The sequence below is a fragment of the Vanessa tameamea genome, chromosome 6, assembly GCF_037043105.1.
Source record: "Vanessa tameamea isolate UH-Manoa-2023 chromosome 6, ilVanTame1 primary haplotype, whole genome shotgun sequence".
Classification (NCBI taxonomy): Eukaryota; Metazoa; Arthropoda; class Insecta; order Lepidoptera; family Nymphalidae; genus Vanessa; species Vanessa tameamea.
The window spans coordinates 7,509,723-7,524,861 of NC_087314.1; the positions used below are offsets into that span (position 1 = coordinate 7,509,723).

At 31.6% G+C, this 15,139-nt stretch overlaps 3 protein-coding genes across 3 annotated transcripts in view; 2 read left to right on the forward strand and 1 right to left on the reverse strand.

The window, feature by feature from the left end:
- LOC113393492 (nuclear migration protein nudC) overlaps positions 1 to 4,995 on the forward strand; it is a 28,690-nt gene extending 23,695 nt beyond the window's left edge. The window contains exons 7-8 of the mRNA XM_026630392.2: positions 3,432 to 3,561; positions 4,618 to 4,995. Coding sequence (XP_026486177.1) covers positions 3,432 to 3,561; positions 4,618 to 4,669 — 182 coding nt within the window. The 3' untranslated portion in view covers positions 4,670 to 4,995. The remainder of the gene's footprint in view (positions 1 to 3,431; positions 3,562 to 4,617) is intronic.
- LOC113393579 (programmed cell death protein 2) overlaps positions 1 to 15,139 on the reverse strand; it is a 324,102-nt gene that overhangs the window by 238,424 nt on the left and 70,539 nt on the right. The gene's annotated exons all lie outside the window — the stretch shown is intronic.
- On the forward strand, positions 10,265 to 14,207 carry LOC113393490 (protein odr-4 homolog). Its single transcript, XM_026630390.2, has 7 exons — positions 10,265 to 10,454; positions 10,532 to 10,727; positions 10,853 to 11,202; positions 11,453 to 11,629; positions 11,852 to 12,059; positions 12,488 to 12,664; positions 13,827 to 14,207. The coding sequence occupies exons 1-7, from the start codon at positions 10,359 to 10,361 to the stop codon at positions 14,015 to 14,017; spliced, it is 1,395 nt and encodes a 464-aa protein (XP_026486175.1). The 5' UTR covers positions 10,265 to 10,358; the 3' UTR covers positions 14,018 to 14,207.

The following is a 15,139-nucleotide window of genomic DNA, read 5'->3' on the forward strand; positions in this document are numbered from 1 at the left end:
AGATATTGAGTGTACCCTGATTAGCTTTATATCTAAATAATTCGTATTATATTATAAAAAATATTCTCGTTATACGTATCGAGTTTATAACAGAAATATTTTAACCGCGTACATGGAGATGCATTAAAGCATCAACGACGATTAGTTATTAAAATAATACTTCATCTAGCTCCTCTACACGCCGCGCCGGGGCCAAAAGTAACGGCGAAACGAAGCTTTGTCATTTATAGAAATCAAAACTAAGATTCAATAAAAGTAATGGCTATACTAATTTTGTCTAAAATATATTTTTATAAAGAGATATTAAAGTAAAAATACAAAGTTTTACTTTTGTACCTCGATTTGTCTCTTCAATTGCAGACAATGCCAAATATTTCAACGAATTCATTTCTTGAATATAAAAGTGTAAGCTGAACGATTAGTAACGAAAAATATTTATAAAATTAGGGTCATATCTATAACAAACTAGCAGTAGGTCAACAATTATAACGTAAATTTAAAAAGTAGGTCTTGAGATTAAATTAATCATCGATTTGTGTCACGACGATACATTATTAATACATTTTATTTAAATTCGAAATTCTAAAACATTGAATAAATGAGAAAGTTTAGTTATAGCGATTCTGTAATGGGAAACTCTGAACTCACAGAATACGAGCGTTAAATGTATGTAACATGTTACTTTGACTATAATAATCATTATTAGGATACACGTATCAAAATTGCGTATCGCCATAAGTCGGTTGTCAACATTTCACGAGTGTTAAACGAAGAGAATTCTTACAGAATCGCACGATGTGTCTACGAACTTTTAAAGTCAAGGTTTCACGAAATTTAATAAGTTGACGTTATAACAGGAAAAAAAATATCCCCACTAATATAATAAGTACTCAAGTGGAACGAGTTAGATGAAATTTGTTATGAAGATAGTTTGGTTAGTTTTTATCACGGAAATAATATGTTTGGTTTGCGAATCTATAATTTCTTAAGTTACGACTATGAAAATCATTATAATTTAATTTTTCGTTAATTCATATAATGTCTGTGTGTTAAGTTAATTTCGCACGGATAATGCCGCGGTTTCAGGTAGTTGTTAATATTATCCTAAATTAATATTATTAATGCAAAATGGAGTTTCATTTGTTTGTCGTTTAACTTCACTACACGAACAACAAAAAAGAACAAAGGTTACCTAAAACCTACTTTAAGAAAGCCAATTAACACATGGATGAAGACTATTTTGTTTTGATAAATATCTAGCTAAACTTAATAATTAAATGTATGATAGACTTTTGCGATCATTAAGTTAATTATAAATTTATTTTAAATACATTCTGTAATGATAGAGCCTTCCGTTCGGATTTCCTACATTACCTAGTATATAAACATTCAAGGATGTCAAGATGTCTTTCTAAGTTTTAAAACTCGTGAGAATGAAATAAATACTATAATTACTTTGTATACTTTAACGATAAACGACAGTGCCACGTGATCAATTGATTGCTAGTGGATTATTTTTCTATCACGACATATATGTATAACAATAATATTAAAATAATTGTTTGTTTATTATTACATACATTAAAGAAGCAAAAAAAGAAAAAAATTACATGAAGGCATAAATATTTGTGATCTTTAAAGAAAATACAATCGAAACTAAGTAAAATGCTAATTTGTATAAATACTAGATTGATATATGAAAGCGTAGTAATGTTCTGCTTAAAAGTTACTACGTGTCTTGGCTATGTAGTTATAAAATAATGTAACATAGATTATATATGATAAAAAGCGTGAAGTTAACATTTGTTTTTCATTTCGAATAAACAGTGTAATTTTTCTTGTCGGCTCTTCTCGGTGGAATCTAAATCTACACATCTTCCCGGTAGAACCGGTGGTAACTTCGCTTGATTTTGTAAAATAATTATTCAAAAGCGCGTGTGAGATCGCACACGAATAAAGTATATTTTGATTGATATTACATAAAGTAATATGTATCGAACCGTCTGAAAATGTTATATGTCTCTTAATAACAGCGGGATATATAGCATTCGCCTTGTTGGTTTACTTTTAAAATTTAAATAGAAACTTCATTGTCTCCCAACTCTATAGCAATCGTATACAAACATACTAGGCCAAGATTTGTTGTATAGAAAGTTTTTGCCAATCATATTCGCAAAGTTTTGTTTTAATGATTCGCGCAATAAGTACTAGTTCTATTATTAATTGTACTTTCACATTATCCCATCTCATACTTTCAGAATGGACACAATCTGTAAAATATATTTTTATTTAAGCCAACCAATTCAAACTAACAGCTAATTCATTGGGTTGTTGTAGTTTGTGTATGTTGCGCGATATATTCGAGGATTGTGAAACTATTTTGACTTATTTCATTAATGGATAGTTTCAATTGATTTTAATGTAATTAATATGAGTGATAAATTAGGGAATTCAATTCTGGCAATTTACTTAGGTATTTGATAATTATAATTTAAACATAGTTTTTTCATACACAAACTGTAAAAAACACTTATTTACTTTATTTTATTTAAAAATAAATACAAACAAGACTCAAAAATTCCTGCGTGTATTATTTAAATGTTGTATGGACCGTGGGAGTTGAAAAATATAATTTTATTAATATTATAAATGTAAATTATGCTTGTTTGGATGTTTGTCCTTCAATCACGATCGAACGGTTGGACGGACTGAAATTTAATAGCGAAATCAATTACCTCGTAGAATTTGATATGAGATATATTCATTATTTATTTATTTTTCATGACTATAATAGCATGTATTACATTCGTAAGTTTTAATATGTCCATCTACAATGTTATAAGACACAAAAAATGCACTGAGCGTATAAGACGTGTTACCATGGGCCGACAGCTGGCTGAGTGCGGGCGGATTAAGAATCAAATGCTATCCGTTTAGATTTTTTATTAATAATATACATATACATCATAAAATCAGAAAGTCTCAAACATTCTGTTGATTCAACTAGTTGTTGTTATTAAAAGTATTTATTGTATTCTTCTAATATAAACTTCTATAAAATGTATCGATTACAAATATTTACTGTCAAATATTTTTATTATAAACACTACATAAATACAATAAGTGAATACTGTCAATAATCGGAAAAAGTATGAACATACATAAAAATGCTTAAATACTATTAAATCTATATATATCTACTTTAAAATCGATTAACCGTCTATGAATGCTCGTATTATACTGTAATAATGTAAAAATATTAAGTAAAGGAGAGAAGAGAAGAGGATTCCGCGGATAAGCCATAAAGCGAACAATCCGCCCACAGATAGTCGGAAGTTACTATAACCATAGTGTACTTAAATCAACAGTTTTATCAAAATTAATCCATAAGTTGCAATAGATATTGTTATAACTTTAATGTTTTATTCCAGAACCATCAAAGTTGTCGGATTTAGACGGAGAGACAAGAGGCCTAGTTGAGAAAATGATGTACGATCAAAGACAAAAAGAAAGGGGACTACCCACCAGCGAGGAACAGAAGAAACAGGACGTACTTAAGAAGTAAGCGATATATATCATTAACTATGGTCGTAGTCAATTTTTTTTTTGCTCTATGAGAAATCCATCGGAGATATGAGATATAACTACAGGCTTGTACAAAGTTTACAAATAAAAAATAAAATAAAAATGAAATCCACTTGTACACCCAAACGATGGAGTAAAGATACCTTATATTTTAAGTATCGACTTGATTTTCTAATAGCTCAGTTATATTATCACGAAACAGTTGCTGTTAAATGTATCTTTATTTATAACATTTTATTTAACCTCTTATATCCACTTTAATTGGACTTCAAAATTACGATAGTAACTTTGCTGACATTCAAAAGGCAATTTTCGCTAATCATTAATAAAAACTATAGATTAATCAAAATTTCGAACAAAGATATCACGTTAATTCAATGTCAAAGCAGTTTATCTGTCTTTACTCCTCCTGTGGTTGGAATAGGCTTAGTCTATACAAAAGCCTATAGGACTATATTTATTATAAATACTTCGAACATATAACCTATAATTATATTTATACCATACGACTAAAAAACCAAAAAGTACCTGTCTCTCGGACTTTAAAAATAATTATTAAAAATAGTATATATTTAAAAATTCACTTAAAGTATATTATACATAATAGTTGTTTTGTGTGTAGCTTTGTATTTTTGTACTTCTGAGTGTTATTTAAAAAATAACATCATAGCTTCTAAAGTTAGCCAATACAATTATTGCGTCAACTCTAATAATAAAGTCAAATGTATGTATTTAAATTACACTTGTAAGTATTAACTAGAATAAAACAGCCTCACATAACAGTTTTCCTCATTCCTCTTTACGTGATCAATAAAGGTAGAATCATATTATTGGGCGGAAATGGAGACTACTACATGCAATACATATAAAAGTACTTTATTAAATCGCCAAAAAGTAAAACTTATTATTCAACCTCTTATGTCAATACATTTCGCCTTGAAAACGAACATTTAACTTTTTCCGCAAACCACTGCCCAGACTTCAACGGAATATTCTTTTCATAAGATAAATAATATCCTATTTTTTTTACAGATTTATGGAACAACATCCGGAAATGGATTTCTCGAAGTGTAAATTTAATTAAAGATGATTATAAACTTATCCAATTCTTCGATGTCGATAGCTCGCTTTATTTAAAATAGGAGCTGATTATTGAGTAAACGTTGCATGTCGATTACATTACTTATAAATTAATGGTCGAGCAAACAAGTTGTCTGTCCTAAAACTTATTGAATTTTTAGATTTTACTAATCCATATAAACCATTTCTCTCGGACTTACGTAAAAGATAATTTAAACTCGTTTACTAGTCAATAGTAACATTTCAAACGATTTGTTAATGGCTACTTGATTTGCTTGATAAAAATATTATTATGTTGTTTATATAATAAACAAATAAATGATTTTCTTTCATCGTTTCATTTTAAACCATTAAGTTAATTCTACTTTATAAACTTTTTAAACAGAACAAGTTTTTGTCTTGATTAATTTATTGCATTGAAAGATAAACTAGTTACAATGTTTATATACTTCATTATATTTTATTTAATCTGTGTTTATTTCCGAGGTCCTGGGTTCAAAACCCGGATTGGAATATTGGATTTTTGTGTCAGAAATTCTCAATTGCAGATCGGAGTATAGAAGTTGGCAATGTTTGTTTGTGCCCGTGCCTGTATCAAGTACGCAAAACAGGTTGTCCGGCACCGGAACTCTTTCCGTTTACATATATAAAAATGTATGGCAACCTGGTTGGCCAACTATTTTGAAATCATGTCCACTTTATGTTGTTTCTAAAATGGTCATTTAACCTTTTATTTGTTAACTAGAGGTGTTCTTGATAATATATTCCAACTTATTCCTTATACAGAACCCACTTTTTTTTCTATATTTGGTAGCTTTTTAAAACGAATTTAACGAAATAACTTTATTGATTTAAGGAAACTGTCAAAAAAACAAAAATTACTAAAATATTAGCATTCAAAAGGAAGTTTAAAAAATTTCGGTTAAAATCAGTGCCGGATTTAACCTTACGCAGTGCAGTTGACCCCTGTGTACTGTAAAAAATGTCACCCAATTATTTAAATTTTGCATAAAGTGGATAATCATTACATATGTATTTTTTATTAAAGTTATACTTCTGTTGGAACGTTGTGGAAAAATAATGACAGTTGAATTTTATGAAGCGCGCACAGATTGAGAAAAGCTACATAATGAAGTCGCTTGCTAAACCAGCAATTATGTATCAGGCGCCAAATTTTCCCGCCAATGTTTTTTTTTTTATAATGTTGCCCATTTCAAAAATCGTAGCGATAATAGTAATAATTATTATTTTATTGAAATTAATTATTTGTAGGCAATTAAAAAAGGTTTTTAATTATGCTGTAACAGTATTTCTATATCTTTGATATTTTGAAAGATAAGAAAAGCATATTTGATAACGAGTCGTTCCTGTCTTCCAAAATTTGCCTACCCAGTCCAGAAAGTACTCTGTCAGTAACTCTGTCTGTCTGTCTGGCTTTCACGCCAAAACTACTGGACCGATTTTAATGAAATTTGGTACACAAATAGTCTAGAGCCTGAGAAAGGACATAGGCTACTTTTTATTTGGAAAAAAGGGCTGTAAATGGTTGAAAAGGTGGATGAAAGGTTGTAAGTTGTTGAAAGTATTGTTATTTTTAGAACTAGAAGCATAAAACTTCTATGTACACTTATAAACTACCTATAAGATATATCTGCAAACAGTACAATGTCTCATTTCTTATAAATATAATGGTTTACATATATTAAAAACAACCGCAAAATAAATCCTGTGGTACACCGTTATTAACCTTCAAAACTCTCATTAGGGTAGGAGGAAATTAATTGTGTCTCCTGTAAATTTTTCTTTTGTAGTTCCTTTTTACGCAGATTAACGTAGAACAGTTATCGGTAGAATCTATTTTCCGAACCGCAGATGAGGTGGCTTTACGTTTAATTCAATACTGTAACATGACTATTCAAAAGTAATCTTTAAGTCTACTTGAATAAAGAATATTTTGATATGATTCAGATAAAAAGGACTGGAACGACAGAAATGCACTTAACACTAAATTTAAAAGAAAAAGATTTAAAAAAATATAAGCAGTCTTGCGTATCAAAAATTATGAACAGTGATTAATAAAGAAATGTTCGTAGATATAGTTGAATCATTAGAAAATCGCATGGAATGTGTAAATGTAAAAAAAATATTAATGTTTATTTCTTCAATTATTATTATTATAGGATTATTACTTTGCAAATTTCACATAGCACGGACAATTTGTCGAGACATGAAAAATCGCATTTTATTCTGCCACTATGTTTTATTATTATTAATTATATTTGTGGCTTCTGTCAATAGGTTGACAATTCTGCCAGTGTCAGGGTTGAAAAATACACGTGGTTGCTTGAAACAGCACATTTTCGTTCTGCCAAATGACCAGTAGCACGATTTAAAACAAATAGGACATCACAATATAATATACCAACACCAACACCCACTAAGATACAAAAAAATAAAACTACCTACATAAATATACTTATTATGTAAATAATATATACTTAAACTTACTCAAAGTTTAATGTTATATCTTTAAATATACTTACATAAAATAGTTATAATAGAGATATTTCTGAAGAAGACAAAATACAGGACATGTTGAAAGGGCGAGGGTAAGTAGGAGGAAGAACATCATACAGTGAAACAGGAAATCTGGTCAATCAAAGAAAATATGTTCAACGGTACCCTCATCAAGGCCACATTCACATAGTGGTCCCGAACCCTGATCTTTGATAAAAAATGAGGGCTGTAGTTATGGCCAAGACTCTATAATATGTATCAGAATATATCAGCCTTGTTGATTGGGTGAACATCTCTAGAACGTAAGGGTAATTTTAAAATATCCTCTAAACAACTGCGACTCTCAGTAAAAATTATGGTTTTATTAAGGTTGTGGGATTCTATCAGGGATACAGCTTCATAAATAGCTATTGTTTCTCCAGAAAAAACAGATATCCTGGGTGAGCATTTAAAACTAAGAGTCAGCTTCATATCAGGAACCCACACCGCTGAACCCACAGGGATATCTGCAGATAGTTTAGAGGCGTCGGTAAACATAGTTCGCCACCCGGGAAACTGCTCATTTAAGAGGTTTTTAAACCGAACGTTGGCTCCAGGATCTTTATTAATACCAAAATATGTAATTACATCGGGCCTAAAAACAAGTGCATCAAAAGGGACAGCAAACAAAGGATTACCAGGAAATTGAAAAAGAGGAGATGCTGCAATAAATTATTCATAACTTTTGAAAAGGCAAGGAGCTTCTTTATGAGTCCAATAAGTTGAAGACGGAATAAAATTTGAAAGGTGACAAAGAGAAGTAAGTAATGGGTGGCAAGAACTTTGAACAGCTTTGTAAAGAAATCTATCACAAAGATATTGTCTATGAAGAAATAAGGGAGGATCCAGACATTCTACTTGTAGAGCTTTTATGGGGGAGGACTTCATGGCACCACAAATGATGCGGAGTCACTTAGCTTGAATTTTGTCCCAATCGACTAAAGCAGATTTATTACACGGTTCAAGCAAGAATGACCCGTAATCAAAATGACTCCGAATAATGGCGTTATAAAGGAGTTTCTGAGTGTAGGGATGAGCACCCCACTACACACCTGAAAGAGACCTCAAAACATTTACCCCAAGGTCACATTTTTCCTTAATGTAATTAAGGTGGACCGTGCCAGTCATACGAGAGTCAAAATATACCCCCAAAAATTTTACATTATTTTTTACTTGAATGGTCTCATTTTCCAGAACAATATCAACATCCGGTATCAATCTTCTTCTGAAAAACACCACTGGACAGCTTTTAGGACCAGACAGAGATAAGCCATGATCCTCTAGCCAGATATAAAGATTTTGTAAAGCAGAATTAAGGCGAACAGAGCAATCTTCAATAGATTCTAAGGTATAATATAGGGCAATATCGTCTGCGTAGTGTAATATGTTACAATCGGATGAACAAGAAGAGTCAAATTCAGAAGTATATAAACTATAGAGAATGGGACTCAAAACCAAGCCCTGTGGTAACCCCTTTCATACTATTCTTGGGGGATGCATAGTACCTTGGACTCGAACAGAAATATAACGTTGCATGAAAAGGTTACATATGATATTAATCATCCTCGCGGGAAGACTTAGCTGGAGCATTTTCTGCCTGAGTAGCGGGATGAAAACATTATCATAGGCTGAAGTGACGTCAAGAAAGACACTAACAAGATGGTGTCCCCTTGAGAGGGCCAGGCGAATTTCCGAAGAGAACACGCTCTGGCTGTCCATCGTACTCATACCTTTTCTAAACCCAAACTGCGATTTTGGCAAGATATTCCTGCTTTCAAGAATCCATTCCAATCTATGTTTTATTAGGTGTTCCATAATTTTGGCCAGAACTTACTATAAGGCAATAGAACGATAGGACGAGGGATCTTTAGGATCTGTATGGGGTTTAAGGATAGGAATGATGATTTGATGTTTCCATGACTCAGAAACAAACCCAGTTTCATAAATTTTGTTAAGAATAGATGGCATTGAGGTTGAGCACACATAAAGCACTTTGGTTTGGACCTGCATTTATCTTGAGTGTGCCCAAAGCGACAGCAATTATTGCATTGGATAGTGGGAAGGAAGTAAAGGGTTACCTGAAGTGAAGTGTAGCAACAAAATATTCTCTCAGGCAAGGTTTGACTTAAAAATGTCACAATAACTGTTTGAGTAGGTAACCACTCAGTTTTACCATCAGTGACAGATTTACGGTTCAGCCTTCTTGCTTTTATAGCCCGGCAACCAGGGGTGTAGCATTCGATACTAATAAGGAACTCCTCCATAGACCAGTCGATGGGGATTTGCTTCACAATGCCCATTCGGGTAATGTGAAAAGCTGGGATAATTATTTTATAATTAAGCTCCTGGAACAATGGACTGTCAATTAAATTATTGGCAGAAGAAGCATTCTCAAATTCAATAACAACACGGTTGCGTCCTGCTGATTTAATTCCTCCCTTGAGAACACCAGAGACCTTGCTTCTGTAAATAATTTGAGCAAATTTAAGTAAGCTAATTGTATAACCAGCTGATGGGTCGGGTTCCACTCGTGAGGCGTGGACAATAAAAGGGCCTTGATCGGAGTCGTTATACTTCAATTTAGTACCAGTAAATTCGGGGAGTGTGAATGTGTGCTGAATTGAAGCGCTAGGAGGAGAGGAAGCATCCCGTTTGCTTAGAATACTCTCTGCAGTGATTTGAGAGCGTTTGGCAACCTTCAAGACTTTTTTGGAGTCTTCTCTAATTATAGTATCAGTAGACATCACAAAATCCTGACTTATGGAGTCACCTCCGCCCCCATCCGGGGGCTCCTCAGATTCCATCACCAACTACTAAATTATTAAAGAAACACTTACCTCAAAACAAGTAATACACAAGAAACAACGCAGGACAACACAAATATTAGTGAAACTAAGCGATATTAGTACAAAAAAGCCTAATTTAGAAATCGCGCACGTGTAGTAAACAATACCACCGACCCATCATTCTTTAATTTTTCCCACTATGTTTCTTTCAATCATTGACATTTTGTCATTTCAACTGTCAATTGTGAAGTTTGAACAATCAAATTGTCGAATGTCGCCTGTCGCCACGACATAACAAAATAAATAAATGATAGTATCTTTTTAAATATAAATATCATATAATTTTGCAAAATGGTCAGGACTGTGTATTCTCCCGAGCATTGTCTTCAATATTTAGAGCAATATGCAACTCAAGAAAACTTTGTATTGGGTTTAATATTAGGCCAGGTAATATATCTCTATTTCGGTATTTTTTTTTAGTTATTAATTGCAAGTTAATTAAGATAAAATTCACCTATTAACAGATAACTGATGCACGTGAAAATATAATTCACTTAGCCCGTACACCCGACGACAAAACTGCTGATACAGTTTCAGAGGAAACTTACGATTCACAAAAAACGGAATCCGTACGAAATTTACTAGGAGTGTCAGAAGCATGGGTTGCGGATCATGCAAAACATGTAACACGTATGTTACCAGGAGGAATGTTTGTTCAAGGTATGCATTGCTTTTAATATTAAAATGAATTAATTGATAAAGCATACAAACTTTTAATAACTTGTAATTTTAATAAACTTAAGCCAGATAATATTATTTTATGTAATCTCAACTTGATTTTATAGGTATTTTTATCACAAGTGATGAAGATGTCTTTGAAGATCCTAACCATTTTAGTAAAATTAAAGCTGTCCTCAATTTCATACATAAAACTTTAAGTAGCAATCAGTATATGTTTGGAAATTATCCTCATATGAACGAGAGACTCATACTGCATATGTCTACTAGTACTAAAGTACTCACATGTAAAAGTATCGAGGTGGGGTCAAGCAAAACTATGTCAATGAAGCCAGTTGAGTGGAAATTTTTGCCCAAGATGCAGCAATGGCAAAGACTGGACTGCTATTATGAATTTGATGATGTTTATCCAGTCATTGTCAAGAAAAGTGGTATATCAGTAAAGCAACAATTTCAGGTATGGCAAAATACAAAAAATCCATATTTAGTGTAGCCTAAGTTTATTTATTGCATAGGTATTTTCTTATTTTTTTGTGAATACTTTATCGATCAATCTTTATTTTCACCTTATTACCTCTTGGAAAACATATAAGCTTTTTTTTTTTTTGCTTCAAATGCCATATACCTATGTTGCTTGAGAATGGCATATTTAATTTAAATAAAATATAGATGTTTGATGAATAATTCCCAATTTTTATTACTTTCAGCAAATATTGGAAGTTGCATACAAAACAATACAATCAAGTGTGATGTTTATTGATGGAGAGTTAAAAGATGGTTCTGATGCTTTGGAACAACTCATAAAGAAAAAAAGACTAAAGAGTAGTACAAAAACTACACAAGATGCTCCAAAATCAATGCATGTTTCGTTATTTGTGCCTTTTGTAAGTAATTAATAAAAAAGACAGCTTGATCATTAGATAATTATCTTGATCAATAAAATTATTGTTATAGTTGGATTTATTCATTGAATAAATAATTAATATACCTTTATAAATAATTGTTTCACATTTTTATGAGTGTTATTATGCAGACAATATTTAAGATATGATATTGCTCTTAGACAACAAAATTATTGACAAAATATCTGTTTTTTTTTATTGCAGGAAAACAGCCTTCCAGAAACAGTAGAATATCTAGAATGTGATGGTAACATACATTTTAGTGGGGTTGTATCCTCCAGTGTGTTTATGTACCCAAAGGCAACAGTCAGCGAAGCTATCGCTGCAGTTAAACAAGATATCATCCGTTCCCTAGCTTCCCGTTTCACAATGCATTGTGATGCTTTGATTGACGATAATTTGTTGCCAGAAGGTAAGGCTATTTTTCATTTATATCTTGCAAAGTAAACTCAAACAATTACCATTATAACTATACTATGTACAAGCATTATCTACTTATAGTAGTTAGTATAAAATTCATCTAGCTTAGAATTTAAGCTAAACAAATGATTTCACTAATATAGTTTAATCAAAACCTGTCTGGTTTTTTTTTTAATATAAAATTATATAAAAATCCTAGTCTTAAATTGGACGCACTAGCATTTCACTAAATAACCTACCAAAAATTTGATAGGAAAATATTTCTTTTCTTAATACTTAATCTTTTAATTAAGTTTAAAGTGTATATAAAATCATATATACAAATTTTTATAACAATTGTTTGATAATTTTAGTGATATTCTTTAAATTAATTTTAATTATAAGTCTTAAATTCATAATAGTAAGTTCTACATATTACAGAGAAAGTGTGTTTTAATGAGCCTCCACGTCGAGTCTTGGTGCCTGTGGGTTCACTTTATCTTTGTGACTATCTCTTTCCTGGTGAAGCACCAGCTGAAGCATTGTTGTCTGTTAAAGAGCTCCTCGACTTACAAATTACTGAAGGCGATGTAGTCTGTGATGTTGAAACTCCTGCAGGTATTGTATTATATCCCAGTTATATATTAATTAATAATGATGTATTTTCTAGAGCTATAAGGTGTGTTTCTATATCTCAGGGACTACTTAGCAGATTTGCATATTGTTGAAAGCAATGAAAGCACATTATATGTTTTTGTGGTACGAGCTGTAAGTACCTCGTTGGTTAAGTTGCAAATCAGGAAGCACGTAAAGCCGTTAGAAATACGCCTGAACTCTTTCCGGTCCTGTTGGATTTGATTTGGATTGATGAGAGTGAGGAAATAGAGATTACACCTGTGTTTGCTAGCACACTTGTGCACTATATGTCCTGTTTAATTGGCTGGTCTCTCTTGAGGTGATGGAAGTCTGTCAGGACGACATCATCAGTTGTGCCGTGCAGTGGTACCTCCATTCATTTCACCATCAATCTACCCACTTACTTGTTTCATAAAGTTAGCCATGCTGGTTGATGTTTATGGTTACTACTCTACTCTTTAGGGTCGTAACTTAAAATTGTATCACTACATAGTATGAAACAAAGTCGCTTCCCGCTCTCTGTCTGTCCGTATGTATGCTTAGAACTTTAAAACAATGCAACGGATTTGATGCAATTTGTTTTAATAGAGTGATTAGAGGTTTCTAATGTGATTTCGTAAATAAATACATTTTTTTGCGCTTGTAAACACTGGCTATACCCTACGAGATAGATCAAAATAATGTAATATAGTATTGTACACCTTAAAAAGATCTTCTAAAAAGTCCGTGATGGTATATGTCTATCTCTTAGGGATAACCCACAATACCCATTTTTTATCCTTTACTTTTTACAAGAAATAATGACTTATTTATGAAGCGATTTTAAGCAATACAGAATTAATCCTTATCCAACTAAGTACATTGTGCATTTCATAATTACTATGACCCTGAACTGATTAAAAAGGTATGATCGTTGTATATAAAGACATTCTGTAGTATATTTAGTATCAGCATGACACCCTTGCAAAGCCGAGGGGGTCGCTAGTAGGCTATATTGGACAATCTAATGAAAAAATAAATTCTAGTGACTATAGTTTATATTAGACTTTAGAAATTTGCATGTTAATAAAGGCAAACTATAGTAAAAGTATTTACCTATAATGTAATATTGTAATTATTCTTTAAATAATATAATTATTTTTAGATACTTCAGAGTTTGACGCTTTAGATCGCGATACAAGCAGTGAAGAACTTCTGGCAACACCACAGGAAGCTAGTCAGTTCATGTACATCACCGGCATTTGCTTTGCTATGTTTGTCTTAATAGTGTCGATATTCATACATTATTATGACGCAATTGTACAATTCATGGGCAAACTACTCACAAGGTCTTAAATTTGAATTTAGTATACTAAATATTATAAGCCTTATTTGTTATTATTTGTAAAAAATTGTTTACTGACTACATTATTGATGTAATAATAATTTTAAATATGTAATACATGATATGCACCTGTTTTGTACAGACTTTGCTGTGTAATTTAGTATTTAATTTTCCATAAATATATAATTATTTTTTCTACAATATTTTTATTTATTTTCTTAACATCTCAATAACTTATTACATAATATTTTGAGCCTTATTTTTATAAAGTCGAAACGTGAGACTGAAATACCATGATCTTGTTCATACAACTTTTACATTAACATCATTCGCTTGTGTTATTTGCACTTATAAATTTAAATAATCCTTATTAAGCGCTTAGGTATTACAATAATTTAGTTATGACTTGTTATTGGTAGAATCTACATTCCGAACCGGTGGTAGCTTTACTAAAAATAGTTTGTTAAATGACGATTCAAAAGTGCTTGTAAAAGCCTACTTGAATAAAGTATATTTTGATTTTGATTGCTTCGAATATGAATAAAATCGATTGAATGTTTGAAATAAATTTAACCGAATCGAATATTTCAAGAATTTTGCGCGAATGATTATGTAAAGATGTTACAATTCAGACTTCAGTGCACGTTGATACATTCGAAGCGCCACATTTTGAATATGCTTTAAATAGGACAATCGCTAACACGTATAACATGGAAGAAGTATCGAACGATTGGAAAAAAAAATAAAAATAAAATGAAATATTTTTGCTTTTTAGAGGCGAAAAATAATGAACTATAAGAGTTAATAAGATTTCTATTTTAGCTTTAAGCAACCATTTAAAGTTACATATAAATACATAGAAATAATTATAAAGCAGTTACATAATATTGCCCAGCCCAGCGAGTACAATATGTAAATCAATACCAAAAGTCGCAGTACTTTGGACATGGGGAAGCACCACTGAATTTTCATGTGCTTAACTTGTAAAATTGGCGTGTGGAAACCTTGTTTCGGATTTCATATTCTACCGAACTCTTAAATACTCACGAACATGAAAGATCGGTACCCCAGCCGAATACGCAAGTGTCGAATTCGTCGCGACTTGCGAGATACAAATTTAACAAAAAACTAAT